This window comes from Macrotis lagotis, chromosome 8 (assembly GCF_037893015.1).
Source record: "Macrotis lagotis isolate mMagLag1 chromosome 8, bilby.v1.9.chrom.fasta, whole genome shotgun sequence".
NCBI lineage: Eukaryota > Metazoa > Chordata > Mammalia > Peramelemorphia > Peramelidae > Macrotis > Macrotis lagotis.
The window spans coordinates 175,850,092-175,873,428 of record NC_133665.1 but is presented as its reverse complement, the minus strand read 5'-3'; the positions used below and the strand labels follow the sequence as shown (position 1 = coordinate 175,873,428).

At 36.3% G+C, this 23,337-nt stretch overlaps 1 protein-coding gene across 12 annotated transcripts in view; it reads right to left on the bottom strand.

Annotated features, from left to right (window-relative positions):
* CFAP20DC (CFAP20 domain containing) overlaps positions 1 to 23,337 on the bottom strand; it is a 199,650-nt gene that overhangs the window by 107,056 nt on the left and 69,257 nt on the right. For 11 of the 12 annotated variants that reach the window (XM_074198848.1, XM_074198844.1, XM_074198853.1 and 8 more), the window contains 2 exons: positions 2,800 to 2,936; positions 1,272 to 1,425 (listed from right to left, as the gene is read on the bottom strand). In XM_074198848.1, the coding sequence (XP_074054949.1) occupies positions 1,272 to 1,425; positions 2,800 to 2,936 (291 nt within the window). Of the gene's footprint in view, positions 1 to 1,271; positions 1,426 to 2,799; positions 2,937 to 16,647; positions 22,004 to 23,337 lie in introns of those variants that run through there. The other variant, XM_074198856.1, reaches the window with a different exon arrangement.

Here is a 23,337-nt window from a genome sequence, read left to right as displayed (position 1 = left end):
ACCTGTGAACTATAATATTCCTATTAGTTTATTGTAATGAAAAAGCCAGGGGGCAGCTAGATGTCATAGCAGATAGAGCACCAGCCCTGGAGACAGGAGTACCTGAGTTTAAATCCGACCTCAGACACTTAATAATTACCTAGCTGTATGGCCTTGGGCAAGCCACTTAACCCCATTTACCTTGCAAAAACCTACAAAAAACAAACCAAAAAAACCCATTAAGATTAAGGGATGCTGTTTTTATTCACCATATTATACTCTGGAATGATATGATAAAAATAATGAACAACAAAAACAATAGCAGTCAATATTTACATATAGTCTTACAGTCTGCAAAGTATATCACAGATTTTTATCTCCTTTGGTTCTCACAATCAACCTGGGAGGGAGGCTCCATTATTATCTCTATTTCATAGATGGGAAAACTAAGGCAAAGGAAAGTGAAAGGATTTGTGCAGGATCACACAGGTATTAAATATTTGACACTGATTCTTAATTCAAGTCTTCCCAACTTCAAGTCTGATGCAATCAACTGCAATCAAATTCATTCTATATCCTAATTTTATATTTCTTAATAAAATATTCAAAATAAGGTATTCATTTGATTATTTGCCATTGGAAGGTAAATTAGAATTAGAAGGCATCTGGAAAATTTTCATACATATGAAAGCAGATTAAAATTTTTATATTTGTTTTCCTCATCACTTTCCAATTATATACCATATCTGTTTTATACAGACTATTAGTTGTAATAATAACGGCTATTAATTAGAGCTAAATGCTGCAAAAACATCAGTTTCATCTAAGATAATATTTTTAGGAAGAAATTACAAGTTTGTCTGTGGTTCCCTAAAAAAAAAAAAAAAAAGACTTAAAAAAAATCTCATTTTTAAGAATCTTCAAACAACAAAACTTCTTTAAATTTGGCATGCTTCCTAATCCTGTAGGGTAGATAACTGTTAAACTTTTTTTTCTTTTATTAAGCATCAATCATTAATTCTTGGTGATTTTTTTTCAAACCATCCATTTGTTCTCATTTGGAATTTATTCCAAAGACAAGATTCTTCAAATGGGCAAACTGAAAATGAAACATGAAAACTATGAAGCACTCACAGTAATGACTATGTGCATCATTAAAAATTCCAAACCTGTTTCAATAAGTTTCCTACTCTTTTCACTGTTAAAATAATACTTCTATTGATTTATTTTCTAACAAAAAGCACAGGTCTACCATTGAACATATGAATTAATCTTTATAAATTTTTTCTTACCATTAATGGGTGTAATTTGCTTTTCCAGTTGAATATTTTCTTTGTCTCCTTGCTCTTCTGACTCATATAACTGTAGGCTTGACATTTCTGACCTGTTAGTGCATTTTTCTATGGTAGGTTGCTGACAAGTTCTGCTATTTCTGGATTTTACAGTCTATAGAAAAAGATAAATCATCAGAGACTGTCAGATAAAATAGCTGATTAAACCTCTTTTACCTTCACAGAATAAATTTTAGAGCATATTTACTTTTTTCTTTAATATTTATTCTCATTTTGTACAAATTTTTTTCCATTAATAAAATATTCTTGTTTAAGAGTAAATGAAATATCCCTCCCCCCCCCAAATATAGATTTCTTGAGCGATAAAGGGGAGAGAAAACTATGCAGCCCCAGGCAGGCCACCCAGCCCCATTTGCCCTGCACCCCCCCCCCAAAAATAATAATAATAAAAAATGTGCTTGAGTCTTTGTTGCAACACCAACACCTCTGTCGCGGGTGGATCACATTCTTTATGATAAGTCCATGGCAAAAGTTACTTCCATATTTTTCCACTGTTGCCATGGAAATTATTAGACTATTCTTTGGATGAATTCTTAGCATAATGAGATTATACATGTAGAGATGGAAAAGACCTCAAATCGTCTAATCCTACCTCCCTTATTTTCCAAATGAGTCCCTGAGAGGTAAATGAAATTCCCAAGGTCCTACAGTATATAGTAGGGTAAGGATCTTTGATGAAATAATCAGCATTCTTACTGCATCTCCAAATTTCCTCAAATAAGTAGAGAGAAAGTCATTTTACTAAAAGCTCTTTTGGTAAGATCTGAACTTTCCAAGTATACAATGATTTTGTAGGTATATTTAAGATAGGTTTATGGAGATTTTCAGAGTCTGCATTGCTTTTAAGAAATCATAAATTATACAAATCATAATGTGAAAAAAATTTGCTTTTCTACTGAATGTGATGTCTAACCCAGTTTTAAAGGAAAAGGAAAAACATGTCAGCAGGTGGAATCTTAATCTTTCAATTTATGCCTATTTATGTATTTGCATTAAAAATTATCTAAAAGTTTGAGTTATTGACATGCACTGAATTCACTGATTTATTCACATGATAATTATCAGGTCCCTACTATGTACAAAGCTCTTTGATAGAGGGAAATAAAATGCTTAGTAAAAAACACTAAGATTACCACCTGGATTGCAAAAGAGGTAATGATGTTATATTATGCAATCATATATTGTAAGAGCATTAGAGAGTTGGAAAAAAAGAGCAATGTGAGATCAAAGGGAAGAAATCTTTAAGAACTCAGTTAACTCTGATCCCCACTTAACAAACTGGGGGAGGGTGTCAGTAAATTCATAATAAATGTGGGAGGAGGAAAGGATCCTTTTTTCTATTCCTTTGTATTTTTCTTGTAATGCAGAAAGTTTCCTGAGCATTTTGGGGGTACATTATGGGTACCAAAACAAGCCATTCTCATTCCATATCCCCCATGGTCAGACAGTTTTCTGGACTGTTCCGTACCTCTCCGGATGTTCTGATGCTATGTCTTCTACCAGAAGGTGGAGGTGGTCCAAGCACCTTGGATCCAAATGCAATGTGTGAAACGTCATGATTCTTACTGTTTCGTACGCTGCTTGATCCTCTGTTAATAAACTGATCTGTTAATTAAAGATATGGATGAACAAATAAGAAAATTCTACATTACTCAACATTTTAATGTCTATAATTACCTGTATATATTGAAAATAATTTGTATTAAAACTTTTCTATCAAATTGATGTGCAACTTCTCTATAGTTTTCTTTTCATAAAAAGCCAAATTCTAAATTCTCTTAAGTCACTGAATATAAATTCCAGTTTGGAATCTCCCTAAATCTCTGAATCTCAGAGGGTTGAAAGGGAAAACAAATTATACTCACCAACATTAAGACAGGAAAAATAAAAGATAATAATAATATGAGACATTTTAGAGCTATAATGCTGAAAAAGTCTTAAGATAATACATGTTATGAAATCAGGGGGAAGGAGATGGGAGCTAGGAAGAACCTGGTTCTGAAAAAGCTTGTGACAGACTGAAGATTGAGTTGGATTAAAGGTTGTTCAAGTCTGGGGTGGGGTGGGGGATAAAAGGTGTTTGAATGCATTTGGGGTGGAGAAGGACACGAGAAGAGATAATACACTTTGATGGATCCATTATTTTACTGGTATGACAATGCATGCCACTAGCAGCTGGTAACTTTCCCCAGTCCTTTCCCTTGCTGTTCCTGTCTAGTCTTTCATAAGGCCTGAACAGGGCACACTGGTGTGACGTAGGGGACTGGGGTGACACCAGGGACCAGGGTGACATGGGGGCCAGAGTGACACAGAAAACTGTGCTGATGCAGGGGACTGGGGTGACATGGGGGATCAAGGTGATGCCAGGGGCCAAGGTGATGCAGGGGACCAAGGTTGACACAGACCTACAGCTGACATTTGTCCCTCCCACTATTCCTCCTTGCCCTGGAGCATCAACCACTTCTGGGGCCAGCTCTCCTCCTGGTGAGCTCTTCTGGATGATTCCATTCTTTGGAATGGCCCTGGTTAGCCTACTTTTACTTTCCTTTCATAGTTAATAGAAAATTCATCATATAAATCACTTCTGTCTTCCCTCACTTTAGCTGTGTTTTTTTTTAGAAAAAGTGATCTTAGTTTCTCAGCCAATTCACCATACTAAATTTTACAGATATCCTTTGCTGCTTAAGTTCTTGCAGCTCCTTCTTCCAAAAAACTGCTAAAATTTTATGACCTTTTGAAGACTGAAGATCCAGAGGACCTGGTAAGTCCCTAAGTCATTTTATGGATGAGAATTTATAAGTTCTTTGGAAGTTTCCCCCATATTATCAAGATCAACATCATCATCATCATCATAAACATCATTATTATTCAATTTAAAGCAAAGCATATTCAAGCAAATACTTAAGATATTCCAAATAATAACAACAAAATGATTTAAACTCATAATTTTACAGATTAAAAAAGAAATTAATCTTCTAATGACACAATTGTATCCTCTGATAGGTTTTTTCTAAATTAACAGCAATTTCTTTACCAGTTTCCTGAAAATTACAATACAAAAAATTATGAGAATATTAATATAAAGCGATATCATGGATTTTAAAAATACACACAACAGTTTTTGCAAGTCATTAATATTGTTAAATGCAATTTTGAATTACCTTATAATCAAAAAACTCATTTTATCTGCCTACCAATTTTGGCATTCTGTACTGGTTGCATTCAGAGAAAAATATGGAGTAATTTTGGCCAGGATTCATTTACAGTTATGAAAGTGGCTGAAAGCATTGCCATATGGGGCATATATTAACCATATTGTGAATAACAATTTTTCCCAATTTATCAAAATAAATTTTAAAAAATTTATGTATTTAGTATATTAGACTTCTCTAGTAATTTCAATATGGCTTAATATCGCTTAATAATACTTATAATTCTTATTCTTCCAATGTCAAATTTAAGTGTATTCTCCATCATGGTCTGTTTTACGTATAGAAGGTCAAAAATCACAATAGTCCTACGGGGAAAAAAACACATCTCACTTTAATTTTGTTTAGGACAAATAATTCAAATAAAGATGGATTTACAGTTATAAATGGTACTATATAAAATTTCAAGCTTTCCAAAGGGTCATTCAATGCCCCCACTTCAAATTATAGACCCCACTATCTGTGGGAAATCTACTACTAAAGATTAATGTGGCAGTTTTGTCAAATCTCCATCTCAAGGTATATTTCCAGTTCTCCTGAAATATGGCTATTGCAAATATAATCTTTTTTACACAGAAATCATGAATGTATATTCCCCACATAAAAGTTAGAATATACTCTTTTATTGGTCTTCCAAGGGCAGAATTTTAGAATTTAGATAGCTTATACTCAAATAATTTCATTTATAGCCAGAAATAATAAATTTGCTTGTAACTAGACAGAATCTTGTAAACTTTAGATTTGCAATTGATTCTAATTATTTTTTCCAAGATCTGAATCAGTGAAATAAAATCCAGAGATCATGAGAAACCTCAAAACTAATTCTAACCAGCATTTCTCCAAATATCATATAAAATTTACAGGCACAGAATTCTTCACCTACTCCTTTAATCTCAAGGAGAGCCAAAAGCTCCTAAACTTCTCTTCCTGTGGACTTCAATTAAAGCCCTGCAAAGTACAAAATTAGAGCTCTCTTTCACACTGACTCCATACTTCATTTACCCTCACTGCACTTCCACTATCCCTTCCATTTTTAGATTTCCCAGGCCTATTCCAATATATTTACAAAACATTGTCCTGAATGAATCCCTTTGCAAATTAGCACAAATTTCTTACGAAATAACAGTAATTGCAAAACTTTTACTACTCTCTGACCAAAAATGAAGCTTTTTTTTTGGGCAATAACATCATCAACCCCAGAAAAGCAATCTTAGGTCAAAGAACATTTATAAGGTTGTGGAAATGGAGACTATCCTCAAAACAAATGGATAAGACCTCTTGAATTCTATCTTCACTATCTCAAGAGATTTCTGGCCTCAACAGGACAAACACAACTTATCCAAAGTCTGAGACCCAAATTCATGTAAAATTTTTCCAAATAGGGTTCTTAAGAGCTTACGAATATAAAGCCTATTCCAATTCCTTTTAGGGACTTTGGCTCCAATTTATCTGGATACCCAAGTTCTGTTAAATCAATTTTTTTTTAGGTTTTTGCAAGGAAAATGGGGTTAAGTGGCTTGCCCAAGGCCGCACAGCTAGATACTTATTAAGTGTCTGAGACAGAATTTGAACCAAGGTACTCCTGACTCCTGACTCCAGGGCCGGTGCTTTATCCACTGCGCCACCTAGCCACCCCTAAATTAATTTACACAAACAGTGGTAAGGAAAACATCTAAAATTAAATTTATTCTCAAATTATTTTCTTTCTGATTTAAAAATAAACAAGCATCTTTTTTTTTTTCCTAAGGAGGAAGAAAGATTTAATAGGTCATTCTTAAGCATTAGATAAATTTATAAGCCACAGACTATAAAATTGTTTGTTTGGTTCCTCCATTCTTATACTTCCCTGGATAAAACTTGTAAATTGGCTTCAGTTCTGTTTATTCTCTAGTCAGTGAAATCACCCTTTTTCCTTGCACTAAAACAATAAATCTGTCACTCTCCAGGGAAGGAATAGAGTGACAGAGAAGTGTGCTGTTTGTGTGAAAAAAACAAAGGCCTAGGGGTTGCAATCCCCAAAACACATCAGGATATTTATAAAAACATTCAAACCACATTTGCAGCATGTTTTTGGGAAATGCATTATTAACAGGATTTCTCATCAGTTCAAAAATGAAGTCTCTAATTAGTTTTCAATGTTATAAACTGCTTCAAAGGGGACAGGTTCTCCTCTCTCTTTTATCTCTGTCTATATTTCCAATCTTTCCAGAATTAGGAACACAAAATTGGAATTATAACTTTTGGAAAGTTTTTAATTTTTTCTTATTTATTATTGAGGTTGGATCTGAACTCAGGTCCTCCTGACTCCAGGTACTCTATCCACTGCGCCACTTAGCTGTCCAACTTTTGGAAACTTTTAAAATATTCTGAAGAAAAAAGTTGCTACTCTTTTCCTTCTTATTCTTAAAACTTGTTTCCTCCTGCAAGTTTGCTCTAAGGGTCCAGAGAGATGATTGTAGGAATTGCAGTCATTACAGGCAGCAGGGAGAACTGACTTGATTATGAAGTTTCAAGTTGAACCTAAGCATATGCAACATTTCAAAATCAAAAGTTCCTCTCTGGGATCAAGAAAGTTGTATTTTGGCTTTTAATGCAGTTCACAGTGTTTTCTTTTAATTTTTAAAAACAGTTTAACCAGATCAGTATTCCCATGTCAGGAGTGTATTTAATAAGGAATAATTTGGCTTCAAAACCTACAGGCAATTTGACCAGAGCTAACCCCAAATGAATGGAATTAGAGAGAATCCTGATGTCAGACATCCTGATGTCAGACATCTTGATGTTAGATTTCTATCATTATAGTCACGGGATCTCTCTGACATCAGATTACCCCAGAACAATTTCTCAGGTGGGGAGCATGGGGATGGCAGCACCATAACTAAAAATGACTGTAGAGAGGAGTTGAAAGGGAGCCAGCCCCCTGACCCAGACACCCGTGTTCTGTCAAAGCCTGGTCTTGGAATCCTGCCACTGATACCCAAGGTGCCACTCCTTGGGCGTGTGTTGATTCTTCAGGCAGAGACAGACAAACCCAGTCTCAACAAACCCCCACTCTTCTGGTCCTCAATTGGGTCAGAAATGCTTCCTGTTCCTAAATCTCCTGAGGTAAACTCTACCTTGTGTGTGCTGCTGGGGGCTTTGAGGGAAGAGTGCCCCTTTGGGGGGTCATTGTGGAGGGCCCTGACAGGCACCAATCTGACATTTTCCCATGAGTGGGTAGGTTCAGAGCATAAGCTTCAGCAAGTTTCTGATGGGCACAGGATGGGCACAATGGCATCACACAGAATGAGGAGGGAAAGACAAAGGGTTTGCCTGGCAGGAAACATGTATCAGAGGGTAGTGAAGACCATCTGTTTCGGGAGGGTCCAGCAGGGGCCAGGGTCAGGGCCTGGCCTGGGTGCATCCTGCGGTCTTATGCAGGCTGTCACCTGGTCTGAGCACTCTGATGACCTGACCTACAGATGCAATTATCACTCTGCTCATTTTTTCCAAGTTTTCCATGAAGATGCCTTTTGATTCCAGCACAGCACTTTCATAAAGTTTTCAGGAGAGAAAGTAGGCATGTGGGGTTCATCACTGCTGGTTCTTTTGTTGGTGCTAAAAGTATATTTTGAATTAAAAATATCTACTGTTTTCAAGCATCCCAAACTGTTCCCTGACCCATGGGATCCCTTTCATGGAAGATCCCTTTCAAGGACTGATGCACTGTGGCCTGCAGCCCAGAGGCAGGGCACTCCAAGTCACAAACTGGACAAGATTGGGGAGCCCTCGAGGCAATCCTGGGGAACAGGAAGGCTTCCATGAAGGGGAGGGGCAGGCCTGGCTGGTCACTTTGCTGCTTTGTTCTGGAACTTTTCTAGAACTTTAGAATCTCCTCTCTTTTTCAGCTCCTTTGAGGACCCTTCCCAACTCAAGTCAATGTCATCTTTCTAAAGTTATTTTTTTGAGCACCATTAACATTTTCTAACCAATCCAGTGACTGCGCAGTCAGACACTAATCCAAAAGGTGAGTTCCTGGGGTGCATGGAAAGGAAGAGAGAAAGGGAACTGGTCTCCCAGTTCGGGCAGGCCGTTCCCCAAAGGGAGAGGCTAAGGAGGCCCACAGCACCATCCTGGTCATCTGGAGGAGTGGTGGAAAAGAGAAAGGCCAGAGAATGAAGAGGGAGGCCAGAGGAAGTGATGGAGAACGTAAGAGAAAGCCTGACAGTCCTAAAGCTCAAGAGAGAAAAAGTCTCAATAAAAACTGACTTACCATCACTTGATAAAGTGCTAGGGAAAAATCCTAAAACACAAAACCAAGAATGAATAACATTTCAAAGAAAAATCAAAGCACACTGAAAAAAGTAGGAATTATAAAGGAAAATGGACAATTACCTAATAAAATATATAATTCTCAGCATTCTTCAGAAATCACAGAAAAATTGTTAAGAAAATTCAGAATGGTTCAAAAAGATCAAATAAATTTAGGTTGGAAATTAGAGTTCTCAATACAGAATTAAAAAATACAAATAGCAAAGTAGTAAGGGTAAAATAAATATTAATGAGGAGGAGGAGGAGTTATTACCACACCATGATAATAAGAACTTTATAAATATGATCTTATTTGATCCACACAATATCTTTGGGAAGGAGGTGCTGTTATTTTCCCTATTTTACAGGATAATTAAAGTAAACAGGGTTAAAACACTCATCTAGGGTAATGCAGCTAATAAATGTCAGAGGTCAAATTTGAACTAGAGTCTTCTAATTCCAGGCTCAGCATTCTTTCCACTATACTACCTAGCTACCAGGAAGTAGGAAAAGTTGAATATTAGATACAGAATCTCTCCAAAAAGTAGATTTTCAAATTTGAAACATGAAAATATTGAAAAACAGGAAAATTGGGTAGAAAAGGCAACAATGTTCCATAAATTTCATATTAGCCAAAAATCCAAGATCCTTAAAGGACCAGATTTCCAAGAACATAACATATTAAAAACCTGAATATAATATTCTTTTAAATAGCACAAGAAAATTCTCTAGGACTTCTGAAAAAAAAAATGACAAAAAACCCCCACACTTATGTCTTCCAAAGATCATGGCCTAAAATACTGCAAATAAAATCTTCCTAAATATTCTGTGAATTACATTTTTTTTTTAAGAGGACTGAGACCCTACTAAACATGGTTTTCTACTCAGGCTAGAGATATTTTTAAATTTTCTTTACAAGAAAGAAGGGATGACATGATTTCACTGGCACCAGGATCTCCCAGTTGGAAAAACTCCCTCTCCCAAAGCAGGCTGGAGATTTCTCTACAACTTTGATTTGAAGAGATCTGGGCAGCAAGGTGACCCAGGAGAAAGAGATGCCTGGACTTTGAGTCAGGAAGCCCCAAGTTCAAACCTACCTCAGCCACATACTGGCTACATGGCCTCATCACCTTGTCATTTAAGCAGCTCTGGGTCTCAGTTTTCCCATCTGTAAAACTGATGATTCTAAGAACATCTTTCTCATATGGTATTGTATGGACCAAAAAAGGAAATACATGCAAAGTCCTTTTACAAAACTTAAAGCATAATATAAATGCTGGTTAATATTACTATGATTATAATCACTGTTACCAAGACTTTTCTTACTATTTTTAGATCCTGCGACTTGACAAGAATCGCCACAATCATTATGGTTTAGAGGCAGTTCTTAAATCCAGTTTTCCCTGACTTGTTCTCTATTTACCATGCCACACAACCTCTGAGAAGGTTAATTAAATTTTTATCCTTTTTTAATAAAGATTTTAGGCTAATTAACTAACGATTAATTAATAAGTAGAGTTAGCATTTACAGCACTTTGAAGATTGCAAAGAGCTTCACCATTATGATCTTGTTTGATTCCCCCCAAACCCTGAAAGATCAGTCTGATTATTATCCCCAATTTTTACAGATGTCTACATTGAAGCAGAAGTTAAATGACTTGCTCAGGGTCTCACAGCTATGAGATCTTCCCAACTTCAGGTCCAGTGCTTTATACACTGCACCAATTAGCTGCCTTTCAACCCAAAAACTCATAAGGGGGAAAAAGCTCAAATGGATGAACAGGACCTATTCTCCATGTTATTCCAAACTGTTACAAGGCCAGTCCATTAACCAAGTCCAGAAGGTCTGCTACCTTAGGCTGGCATTTCAGACAGGGATTGAGCTGGAACCTGAGTTGAAAAGGTCAAAGAATGGTGATCCAACTACTGCCAATTGCTTTCTGGCACAAAAATAATCTCTTTCACATAAATGTTCTTTCTGATGCTAGTTACCAATTTTGGAACACCATAATCTTTAAAGTTTCATGTGACCCAAAGGAGAGGGGAGAGACCTACCTGCATCTGAGACATAAAAGACAAAAAGAAATGTACAATTGGAAATGATGATCAACAAGTTATATAGCAAGAGTAATACATAAAAGATTCATAGCCTGAGTATTGTAACAAGACTCCCACAATGGAAAAAGTTCAAGAGAAATACCCTTGGGTAGATATTCTGAGGAGGAACTAGGGGAGAACATAGAAAAGATTTTCTCCATACGAAAAGGCAAGGATGGCTTGCATTTGGCATCAATAGAAGACACAGATGCACTTTACAGAACCACTGTAGTATCAAAGTATATAAATACATATGGAGCTAGATTGTTATAAAATTGTAAGAGAGAGAAATACTATTGTTTGATCCTTTAAGAAAATTGAAATCAAAATAAAATGTATAATAAACAGTTTCTAAGTCATTAATAGAAATTTTAGGTACAAAAGTTCTTATTTTTTTGGATTCTGAAAAGGATGGCCTTAAGAATTGAAATTAGTATTCATAAAAATAAGCTTAAAAATAGAGATCAGATTAAATAACCACTTTAGACATTTCATTTTCTCAAGTTTGCTGAAAATGAACTTAGAATAGGTCAAAGATGTTACCATTAATTATTTTACTACTTTTTGAAGGGTTACATGCCTTCACACTTAAATGGTAAAACCTAAGGGCCTAACATTCTAATTGTCTTTTGAAAAAATAAACATTAATTGCTGTCTCAAGATACAATGTTCTAATTATTTTAGTCATTTAAGTTTCAAAGCTTAACCTATAAAAATCTGCTGAATGTTCAATTTTCTTCAACGAGGGGGTCATGATTCCAGTTTCCTTGAGGTAGCTGACAATAAAGTCAGTATTAAACTTGAGAGTAGATGCTTGGCTTTGAAGTTGATATTTTCATATTCTAACTCATAAAGAATTGTTTAAGAAACTCAGAAAGCTTGACTAAATGAATGGCACTAGATAATGGGAATCTATTTCCATTTCTTATACTTATTTACTATGTAACTTTGAAAATTATTTAACCAAAACTTTCATTCTATCATATATCAAGTCGGTATGTAAAGTAAGATCTCTTCAAATAATTAGCAGAATTCCATGAATGTAATTCAAATGGTAGCTATGAGAATTAATGGGGCAGTAATTGAAAGAATTGAAGAGAAGGAATAGGGAAAATAATGTCAGACTATATAAAACTGACAGGTTCCAGACAGAATAAAGAATGAAGGCTGGAAAAGGTTTCTAGGAGAAGAGTATCATATCACCTACAATCATGCAAAGCACCTCTTCTGTGCAGGTCGACAAAGAGCAGCTTATCCTCCTAAAGGGGAGAGCCCCCTGGCCACTATGAACAAACAAGATATGAAGAGTGGAGAGGGGAGATAAACTCAGAGGAAGGCCCTGATAGTAGCGTGAGGGGCTTAGGAAAGCTGGAAGCTAGAGCAACCAGGAGTAAGACAGAAGGGAATTTCCAAGGTACAGGGGTCAAACAAAGAATGGTTAAGCCTCCAAAGATGGAATTTCATGAGTAATAAACAGAAATTTGGGGTCTGTGGGATTGGGTGTGAGCCTAGAAAGGAAGGCAGGGAGCTGCCTTCCCAACATCTCTGGTACAAGTGACCAGACCTGGGGTGGACAGAACAGGGAGGGTTAAATGTCAGAGGACAACAAGGTAGGCAGCCCAAGGGCTGGGGGGTGGGGGTGGGAGGGGTACCAAGTTTGGGAATTAAGACATGAGAACACTTTTGAGTTTAGTGAGTCTAAGATGGTCAAAGAAAGTGCAAGATTTGAACAAAGAGTTGTCTTTAGGGAATTTCATCTGTCCGCTTCCAGGCAAAGCTCCTGACTAACTAAAACCAATACTAAGTGTTGGCCCCCCATTGGTGCTTCATTGTCACCCCAAAATAACTCATAACTCTCCAAAGCTTTCCTAGCAGAGTGAGCTTCAGTGTTGGTCAGTCCTTACAAGTTAGCAAGGCTTGAAGACTGCTGCCTGCCATCCAAGGAGATAAATTAGTGATCATATTCAGGTGGAAAAATAAGAGAATTAGAAAAGCAAATCATAAAAAGAAACAAAGGAGGAGCAATAGCAACTAACATTTAATACTCATCTAGTTATCTAGATTATTCTTTAATTCTTTAAGGAGCATTTTGTGGTAGAGTTTGCATAATCTTTTCTGTGCTTTGGTAGGTTGATCTCCAGATATTTTATGCATTTCATAGTTATTTGGAATGGGATTTCCCTATTAGTGCTTGAATTTTGTTATTCTTAAAAAAGAAATAAATGCTTTTAATTTTGGAGAATTTATTTTTTAGTTTGCAACTTTGTGGAAGCTAATAATTATCTCAATTAGCATCTTTGATCATTTCCTGGGATTATCCTGGGATAAACCATCATATCACCAGTAAATAGGGATGTTTTTATCTCCTGTGATTATTTCTTTAATTCCTTTCTGTAGAGTCCCAGTTCCTGACTCCCTTAATCTTCCCCAGGCAAGCTTAGAAGGGGCAGGAGACAAGGATTACAGAAGAGACAAGTACTCCATCAAGATCTCCAAGTGCTCCAAATACTCCATCTATTTACCAGAATAAAAGTGCTTAAATACCTTTCCAGTCTCTAATCCACTTCCACTCCCATGGAGAACAAGGCTCTGATGTTCAAAGACACCAGGTGAAAATAATTGACAATGTTACCTTACACAATGATTCCCAACATATCCCCCTTCTTGTTTTTGAAAGAAATTACATAATGAATGCCACATAAATTGTAAACAAAAGTTCAAAAATAGTATAAAAATGTCAATTAAACAACAGTAAAACCAATATTCCCAAATTCCTTGAAATATCTTTTATCCCCAATTTACAAAGATTACAAAGTTTTTTCTTTTGCCAGCAGAATTCCTTCAAAGCAAATTCAAAACCCAAACTAAAAGGAGTAACTTTTAACTCAGCTAACATTTAACTATTTCAAATCTGAATTACACACACACACACACACACACACACACACACACACACACACACACAGGAATTTAGATACTAACACTCTCAACACAGAAAACAACTCTTGTATTTCATACATCAAAGTGAGATTTTTGGACATCCTGGCAGGCACCAAAATTTCAAAATAAAGAAATATTTTTTTAAGAAAAAGGGGAAAGGACCTATTTGTACAAGCATATTTACAGCAGCTCATTTTATTATGGCTAAGAACTGGAAATCAAGGAAGGACTAAACAAAGTTGTAGTATATACCTGGGATGAATATTACTGTGACCTAAGAAATGACAAGTGCGATGCTTTCACAAAGACTTAGCTGAACTGGTGCATAATGAACAGAGCAGAACCAGGAAAAGGCCATGCCCTGGATCAGCAGGTACCATAGGATGAAGAACTGTGCCTGGCTTAGCATCCTCAGCAAGGCCATGATTCAGACAATCCCTGAGGACTAATGATCTACACACTAAATCATTCTAGAGAAAGAGATGCTATTTGGCTTGTATTCAGACTGAAGATTGATGGCACAGGCAGAAACTCTATCTGATTGTTTCTCATCTCAGATGAGGGGAGGGGAGAGGAGAAGAAGGGAAGGGAGGGATGGAGGAGAGAGGGATATAAAGGAACTCACAACTTTACTTTTTTTTAAGATTTTATTTATGTTGAGTTTTACAATTCCCCCCCAATCTTACTTCCCTCCTCCCATCCCCCACAGAAGGCAATTTGCCAGTCTTTACATTGTCTCCATGGTATACACTGATCCAAATTGAATGTGATGAGAGAGAAATCATATCCTTAAGGAAGAAACATAAAGTATAAGAGACAGCAAGATCAGATATAAATTTTTTAAATTACAGGTAATAGTCCTTGGTCTTTGTTCAAACTCCACAGTTGCTTCTCTGGATGCAGATGGTATTCTCCATTGCTGACAGCCCCAAATTGTCCCTGATTGTTGTCCTGATGGAATAAGCAAGTCCATCAAGGTTGATTATCGCCCCAACGTGGCTGTTAGGGTGTATGGTGTTTTTCTGGTTCTGCTCATGTCATTCAGCATCAGTTCATGCAAATCCCTCCAGACTTCCCTGAATTCCCATCCCTCCTGGTTTCTAATGGAACAATAGTATTCCATGACATAAATATACCACAGTTTCTTCAGCCATTCCCCAATTGATGGACATTCACTCAATTTCCAATTCTTTGCTACCACAATCAGAATATTTTTGTACAAGTGATGTTTTTACCATTTTTCATGATCTCTTCAGGGTATAGACCCAGTAGTGGTATTGCTGGGTCAAAGGGTATGCACATTTTTGTTGCCCTTTGGGTGTAGTTCCAAATTTCTCTCCAGAAAGGTTGGATGAGTTCACAGCTCTTACCAACAATGTAATAGTGTCCCAGATTTCCCACAACCCTTCCAACAATGATCATGATCCTTTCTGGTCACATTGGCCAGTCTGAGAAGTGTGAGGTGGTACCTCAGAGAAGTTTTAATTTTCATTTCTCTAATAAGTAATGATTTAGAGCAATTTTTCACATGACTATGGATTGCTTTTATCTCACCTGTAAATTGCCTCTGCATATCCTTGGACCATTTGTCAATTGGAGAATGTCTTTTTTTTTTAAATATGACTCAGTTCTCTGTATATCTTAGAAATGAGTCCTTTGTCAGAATTATTAGTTGTAAAGATTGTTTCCCAGTTTATTACATTTCTTTTGATCTTGGTTACAGTGGTTTTATCTGTGCAAAAGCTTTTTAATTTAATGTAACTGAAATCATCTAGTTTGTTTTTAGTGATGATCTCCATCTCTTCCTTAGTCATAAACTGCTTCCCTTTCCATAATCTGACAGGTAAACTAGTCCTTGATCTTCTAGTTTGTTTATAGTATTTTTTTTTTTAATGTCTAAATCCTGTATCCATTTGGAGCGTATCTTGGTATAGGGTGTGAGGTGCTGGTCTAAACTAAGTTTCTTTGATACTAACTTCCATTTTTCCCAGCAGTTTTTATTGAAGAGAGCGTTTTTATCCCAATAGCTGGACTCTTTGGGTTTATCAAACAGCAGATTACTATAATCATTTCCTGCTATTGCACCTAGTCTATTCCACTAGTCCACAACTCTATTTCTTTTAATTTATTTTTATTAAAGATATTATTTGAGTTTTACATTTTCCCCCCAATCTTGCTCCCCCCCCCCCCCGAAAGCACTCTGTCAGTCTTTACTTTGTTTCCATGTTGTACCTTGTTCCAAATTGGGTGTGATAAGAGAGAAATCATATCCTTAGAGAGAAGTCTAAGAGGTAACAAGATCAGACAATAAGTCATCTGTTTTTTTTTCTAAATTAAAGGGAATAGCCCTTGCACTTTGTTCAAACTCCACAGCTCCTTATCTGGATACAGATGGTACTCTCCTTTGCAGACAGCCCAAAATTGTTCTCGATTGTTGCACTGATGGAATGAGCAAGTCCTTCAAGGTTGAACATCACTCCCATGTTCCTGTTAGGGTGTACAGTGTTTTTCTGGTTCTGCTCATCTCACTCAGCATCCGTTCATGCAAATCCCTCCAGGTTTCCCTGAAATCCCGTCCCTCCTGGTTTCTAATAGAACAATAGTGTTCCATGACATACATAGACCACAGTTTGCTAAGCCATTCCCCAACTGAAGGACATTTACTAGATTTCCAATTCTTTGCCACCACAAACAGGGCTGCTATAAATATTTTTGTACAAGTAATGTTTTTACCCTTTTTCCTCATCTCTTCAGGGTATAGACCCAGCAGTGGTATTGCTGGGTCAAAGGGTATGCACATTTTTGTTGCCCTTTGGGCATAGTTCCAAATAGCTCTCCAGAAGGGTTGGATGAGTTCACAGCTCCCCCAACAGTGTAATAGTGTCCCAGATCTCCCACATCCCTTCCAACAATGATCATTATCCTTCCTGGTCATACTGGCCAATCTGAGCACAACTCTATTTCTTAGCCAATACCAGACAATTTTGATGACTGATGCTTTATAATATAATTTTAGATCAGGTAGGGCTAAGCAACCTTTTGCACTTTTTCCCTTAAATCCCTGGAAATTCTTGACTTTTTATTTCTCCATATGAATTTATTTACAATTTTTTCTAACTCATTAAAGTAATTTTTTGGAATTTTGATTGGTAGGGCACTAAACAGGTAGTTTACTTTTGGTAGAATTGTCATTTTTATTATATTAGCTCAACCTATCCATGACAGTTAATGTTTGCCCAGTTATTTAAATCTGATTTGATTTGTGTGAGATGTGTTTTATAATAATTTTTTTTTTAGATTTTTTGCAAGGCAAATGGGGTTAAGTGGCTTGCCCAAGACTACACAGCTAGGTAATTATTAAGTGTCTGAGACTGGATTTGAACCCAGGTACTCCTGACTCCAGGGCTGGTGCTTTATCCACTACGCCACATAACTGCCCGCTATAATTGTTTTCAAAGAGTTTCTGAGTCTGCCTTGGCAAACAGACTCCCAGGTATTTTATATTGTCTGAGGTTACTTTGAATGGGATTTCTTTATAGCTCTTCCTGTATCTTGCCAGGTACTAGTAACTTTAAAAAAAGACAAATGTTAAAGAACTGTTTTAACATATAATGGGGAAAAGTAAAATACATTAAAATAAAAACTAAAAAAAAAGTCTTATTTGGTCAGACATTTTCAGGGGTGTGGGAAAAGGCAATCAGAGTTGTGACTTTCCCAGGTTAACACAGCTTGTAAGTGTCTAAGACCACACTTGAATTCAGGTCCTCCTGACTTCAAGGCTGGTGCTACAGCACCACTACGCTTGTCCTGTTTATTTGAGATGATCACACCATTTTGGAAGTTTTGTTTTTACTATGATTAATTTTGTTGATTGCTTTCCTAATGTTGAATCATTGTAATACTGGCATAAATCTCATTTATGACTACTTGGATAAATGGCTGTAATCTGTTTGAATCAATTTTGTTTAAAATTTTTGAGTCCAGGGGCAGCTAGGTGGTACAGTGGATAGAGCACCAGCCCTGGAAACAGGAGGACCTAAATTTAAATTCAGCCTCTGATACTTAATAACTAACTTAACCCCACTGCCTTGCAAAAACCAAACAAAAAAAAAGATTTGAGTCCATATTCATTAATGACACTGGTCTACAGTTTTCTTTCTGCATTTCATCCAGGTTTCATCAGTACATTATTTGCCTCATAAAAGGATTCTGATAAGAGTGTTTTCTTTCTCAATTTGTCAGAGTAATTTGAAATATAGTAATAGTTCTTTCTCAGTTTGATAGAAGTCTCCTGTGAATCTATCAGGCTCAGGAGGTTTTTCTTTGATAGTTCCTTTAGAGAACAGATCCACTTAATTTCCTTAGACTGTTATTTAGTACCTATCTTCTCATCTGATCATTTTGAAGGTATTCCTCTATTTTTTTGTATCTTTTGCTGTTTTAAGCACATAAATGTACATATATTCTGATTGGGTTTTTTTTTTTGCTTTATTCTGGTTTTGCTGTAATTTTACCTTATTCATTTGATATTTTATTGATTTGGTTTTCTGCTCTTTTTTATTTAAACTAAGGGTTTAACAATTTTATTAGTCTTTTAATAGTCTATTTGAACTAGCTTTTAGTATATCATTTCAATTATTTATTTCCAATTATCTATTTTTCCCTTTAATATTTGTTTTTATGTTATTTGTTCATTTTCTAATTTGAAAAATGCATTTTTAGTTTAGAAATCTTCTATTTTTGCATTTTGTATGTTTGTAAGCCTAGATGTTTTAGTATGGTATTTTATAATTTTCTTTTACATATTGTTTCTGTGATTTGTTCTTTGATCCATTGATCCATTCATTAAAAATTCATTAAATTTCCATTTAAGTCTTTTTGTTTTTTGTGGTCCCTGAACCAATTTGGACTGTAAAGGATGTAGTAACTATTTCTGTCTTTTTTATATTTGTTTGATATATCTATGTACCTGTCCATTTTTTTGTCAAATTTCCATGTGTTGATGAGAAATTTTTTAACCATCCCATTTCAGAAGATGTTTAAGTCTTTAAACTTTAGTTTCTCCAGAATTTTTTCAGCTCCATAGTTTTCCTTTTGTTTCTGTTAGCATTATCCCAAACTGAGAGAGGGATATTAAAGTCTCCTGCCACTATAGTATTACTGTCTTCTTGAAGCTCAGCTATTTCCTTCATGAATTTGTATCCTAAGGCATTTAGAGAGTATAAATTTATTACTTTTTCTATGTGGTTTGTTTCAGTATACTATCTTTGCTTTGCTTTGTCTGATAGCATGATAGTAACTTCTGCTTTTCTGAATTCAACTGTTGCACAATATATTTTTTCCATTTCCCAGTTTCTTATAAGCAATAGATTGTAGGGTTTTGTTTTCTTATTTCATATTTTGGACTGTTTAATCATTTATATTTGATGTGATGGATTAGATTTTTATTTTTTTCCATCTCTAAAATTATTTCTGATTTTTCAATATATGATTTCCTCCCCCACTACAAATACAGTAATATGTTCCTTTAGTTACTTTAATTCTTTTTTTTAAGTTTGTCTTGTTTCCACTGAGTGCTTCTCCTCACTCACTTCCTTGTTTCTTACCCCTTTTACTTGTTAGGGTTTTCCTTTTAAATTAGTTCTTCTCTCCTGCTGTTACTGGTTAGATAATTCTCCTCTCTTGTCTTCTTAATATGATTAAGTACTCCCTTTCTCTCTTCCTGTTTAAATAGTGTGTTTTCCCATAGTGTCTCACTCTCAGAACAATGCTAACAGCTGCAGATGTCAAAGAAGACACTGCCCCATCTTACTGATCAATACTCATTCATGTTTGTCTCAGCCCCCCCATTTGCTTAAAAATCCCAACTTATGCTTCGGATTCCTCCAGACACTAGTTGCCCAAAGGGGTTCCAATTCTCCCCTCCCTGGATAAATAGACTTTCCAGGCACCAAATCTCCTGGGGCTCATTCAGTATAAGGTCCCCATTTCCATTCATTCATAGGAGTATTCATGCTCCACCTTTTCTTCCTTTTTTTACTTTTTAGTTCACTTCTCTGAGGACACACCTACCCCTCATTTTTAGCCTGTGAGTTGACCCTGATACATCACTCATTCCTGCCTAATCCTCTACTCTCTTTCCTGCCTTTCATGTACTTTGCAATGTAGTCTCACAAGAGAGGTATTCACCTGTAGACAAAATGCTTTCTGGTTTGGTGCATAATGCACCTGGGCTATTTTTTTTCACTATTATCCCTACCAGATTACTGCTTTCACCTGTTTCCTTGTATACATTTAGAAAGAAGTCTTTTACTGGTCTTTCTGTTATGGAACTGAAAATTGATACCCCCATTTTACATTATTTTAATAAGGCTTAATCAGTTCATCAAGTCTTAATAATCAAGGGGCTATGTATTACTTTCCCATATCATATGAACATAAACTCCTTTTGAACTCCTTAATACAGGCTACCCTCCACGCAATAGGTTCCAGATGCTATATTCTAATGTAATAGAATTTGCCAACATGTGGACCATAAATGTCCTGTTCTTCCTCAGAAACCACCAATCATGGGACATTACAGAGTACATTAATCCACCTGGTGATAAACTGATATAAACTGTGATTAAGTGACCCTAGAACTGATCAATAAAAAATGAGAAACTTCTCTTGAGCCAGATTGATATCACTGTCTATTTCCTCTTCAGGACTATAATTGCTATGACTATCAGATGTATCCTTGGCTACTGAGGAGCCTTGGATCCATTTATTGGTCACTGCTAGTTTTGCTAATAGAACATTTTTGGAATTTTTAAACTACATTTTGCTTTATTACAGATTTCCATCAAGACACTTGCTACTTTGTGGCCATTGCTAACTATATTTATTAAATCTTTCTCACTTCTCTTGCTTGGTTTATTCAAGAAGCAAATTATTTTTGTTCTAAATAATGTTCCAAAATTCCCTTTATTACTGAATGTCCATATTTTGTCATGTATAATTCAGATTTGCAGAAAAGGTCACCCCGGTCTGCATTTAGAACACATTCCATTCCCTCTTCTTTTTTCTAAAGGATGCAGAAGTCTTTCCTTATTCAAATGTCTTTCCCTTTGTTTTTGAAGATCTTTCTCCAAATGGTTAGCAGAAACTGTTTCTGAATTGAACTGTTAAATTTAGCTACTCAGTATCTCAGAGGTCTCACACAAGAGTTTTTTTTCCTGGAAGGAATCTGTGAATTCCTTCAATTGGAATTTCATTTTCTGTGTCCTGACATTCTCTTCTGTTATTTCCTTCATTATGTCAGTAAGACTTCACGTCTTATTCTGTCCTGTTTGTCTGGGAGCTCTATGGTCCTTAAGTTGTCTAGACATGGTTTACCTTTAGAGTGAGCATAATGAATTTTGTCTTTTGCTTCTTCTTCAGGCTTCTTTCATTCTTGTGAGCGGACACTCCCAATCTCTTCTTCTGTCTTGTTTCTGCATTGAGGCTTGTCACTGCACACTTTTGTTCTATTCTGTTCATTATTTTTGCTGTGCAGGATACATATTTTGATCTCCAAATTCTCATTTCTCTTTAAACCACTCAAGAACAAGTCTTGTACTTTCATGCTCTCAACTTCACCAGCATCTTGGCTCATACAGGTTTGAATCATTTTCTTTCATTTGTATTCATAGATGCTTAAACTTATTTACTAGATCTGCAGGCTATATTTCTTTCTGGTGGTACTCATTTTTTCCATTTGTGTTCAAGATTTCTTATTTCTATATTCTTTGGTACTTTCTCATTTCACCTTCCCACCCCTCTTTATTTTCCTTATTATTTGCTTCTGTTTCTCTGGGGGTTGGCTCTCAAAGTGTCTAAGCCCTTTCCAACATTAGACAACTCATAGTCTCCCAGGCAAGGTAGTCTCTGTCCCAGTTGACTTTTGGGTGTTAGAACTGGCCCAGAATGGGTGTAGGGCCCCACAAGCTCAGTGAGCCATCCTGGTGCCTTGTTTCATGGCCCTATTCCCTGGTTCCCTGGTCCAGCACTTACATTAAAGAGCTTTGGGCAGTTCAGAGTTCTGTAGCAGTAGTGCTTCCAAGGCTGCATCCACTGACAGGCTTGGGTCAGCCTTGAGGATGGGTCTCTGTGGCACTGGAAAGGAGGAGGGATGACCAAATGTTCAGTATTAGTTCTTGGGTTTTGCTTTTTCTGTAAACCTTTTTTTGGATTCCAGGTGTCTTAGATCACAGAAACAGATGAAGCTGTTTTATTTTTGGTGCATAATTCCTGCTTTGGTAAAGTGTGGGAGGTTATGGGGACCTGAGGAAACATTCAGTTTGCTATCGTGTTGCTCAAGGGACCCAGAGGACTAGCATCTATTCTTTAAAAAGTGCTGACACCTTTCCTAGAGCAAAATTTTTTAGCACTAATTTAGAACCAGGCTTAAACTCCATTTTTACATTCATATTAAAAAAAAAGCCCAGGGTGGTTCATATAGTAGGAGCTTAATAAATGCTTGTAGGGCTGAATTGTAAGAGTATCTGCTATATTTCACGTAAATTAGAGAGAAAAATATTCAAAATGCAAGGGAAGTAGTTTTCACTTACAACAGTTGTGACATAATGATGCACCTGACAAGTGTGTTGCTGAATATATTCACAAATAAACGAACCTGGTTGAATGATGGCTAGAAATAGATCTGAAATAAGTGACTAGGCCTTTTTTACCCCCCCTTTCAGTATCTGCAATCTAAACCCCTTTGACCTCTTTTTTAGCTTTAACTTGCAGCTGAGCTGCTGTTCTTCTGACCCTCCTCTAAATAAGGCACCAATTAGAGTTCCAGGAAGGATCTCGTCAATGGAAGAGATAGAAGGAAGATGACATTATAGTTCTAGAAGAAAATATTGTTTCCCTTAAGGCTGTATCATCTTACCAGAACCAGAGAGGGAAGGAAAAAGTCACCCCCCCCCACTAAGACTGCTGCCCAGGAACAAAGAATTTGTTTAAATTACTTTCTAGTATTTAAATAAATTACTAGCTTTGATTTGTGCTTAGTGGACCAGTGCATCTTGTCATTGAGGAACCAACTACTTAATCTGAATAATCAGACCGGATTTTATCAATTCCATTAAATTTGGGTACTACAAGAAATAATCAGGTCCTTCTGGTTCTCCACTCCTTAACAGTCCTTAGCTCTCAGGGGTTAGGACAGGAAGAAAAAAAAAGTTTTCATTTTTAACAATTCTACACACACACATCATGCCTCACTAGAAAACAATGATTTTAAAATATATATTAATGTATTTAAAATATTTCTGATCTCATCAAAGTATATGACATAAAAACGCTGGGAAACTCTAGTTGCTTCAAGGTATTTGTGTTTACTGAAAAAAACAAAAAACTTTTTCTTAAAGCAAGCTGCCATTGTCTACTGCCTTGGGTTTTTCTGAAGCCATGCACTGAGAAGGGCAGGAACTGAATTTGGG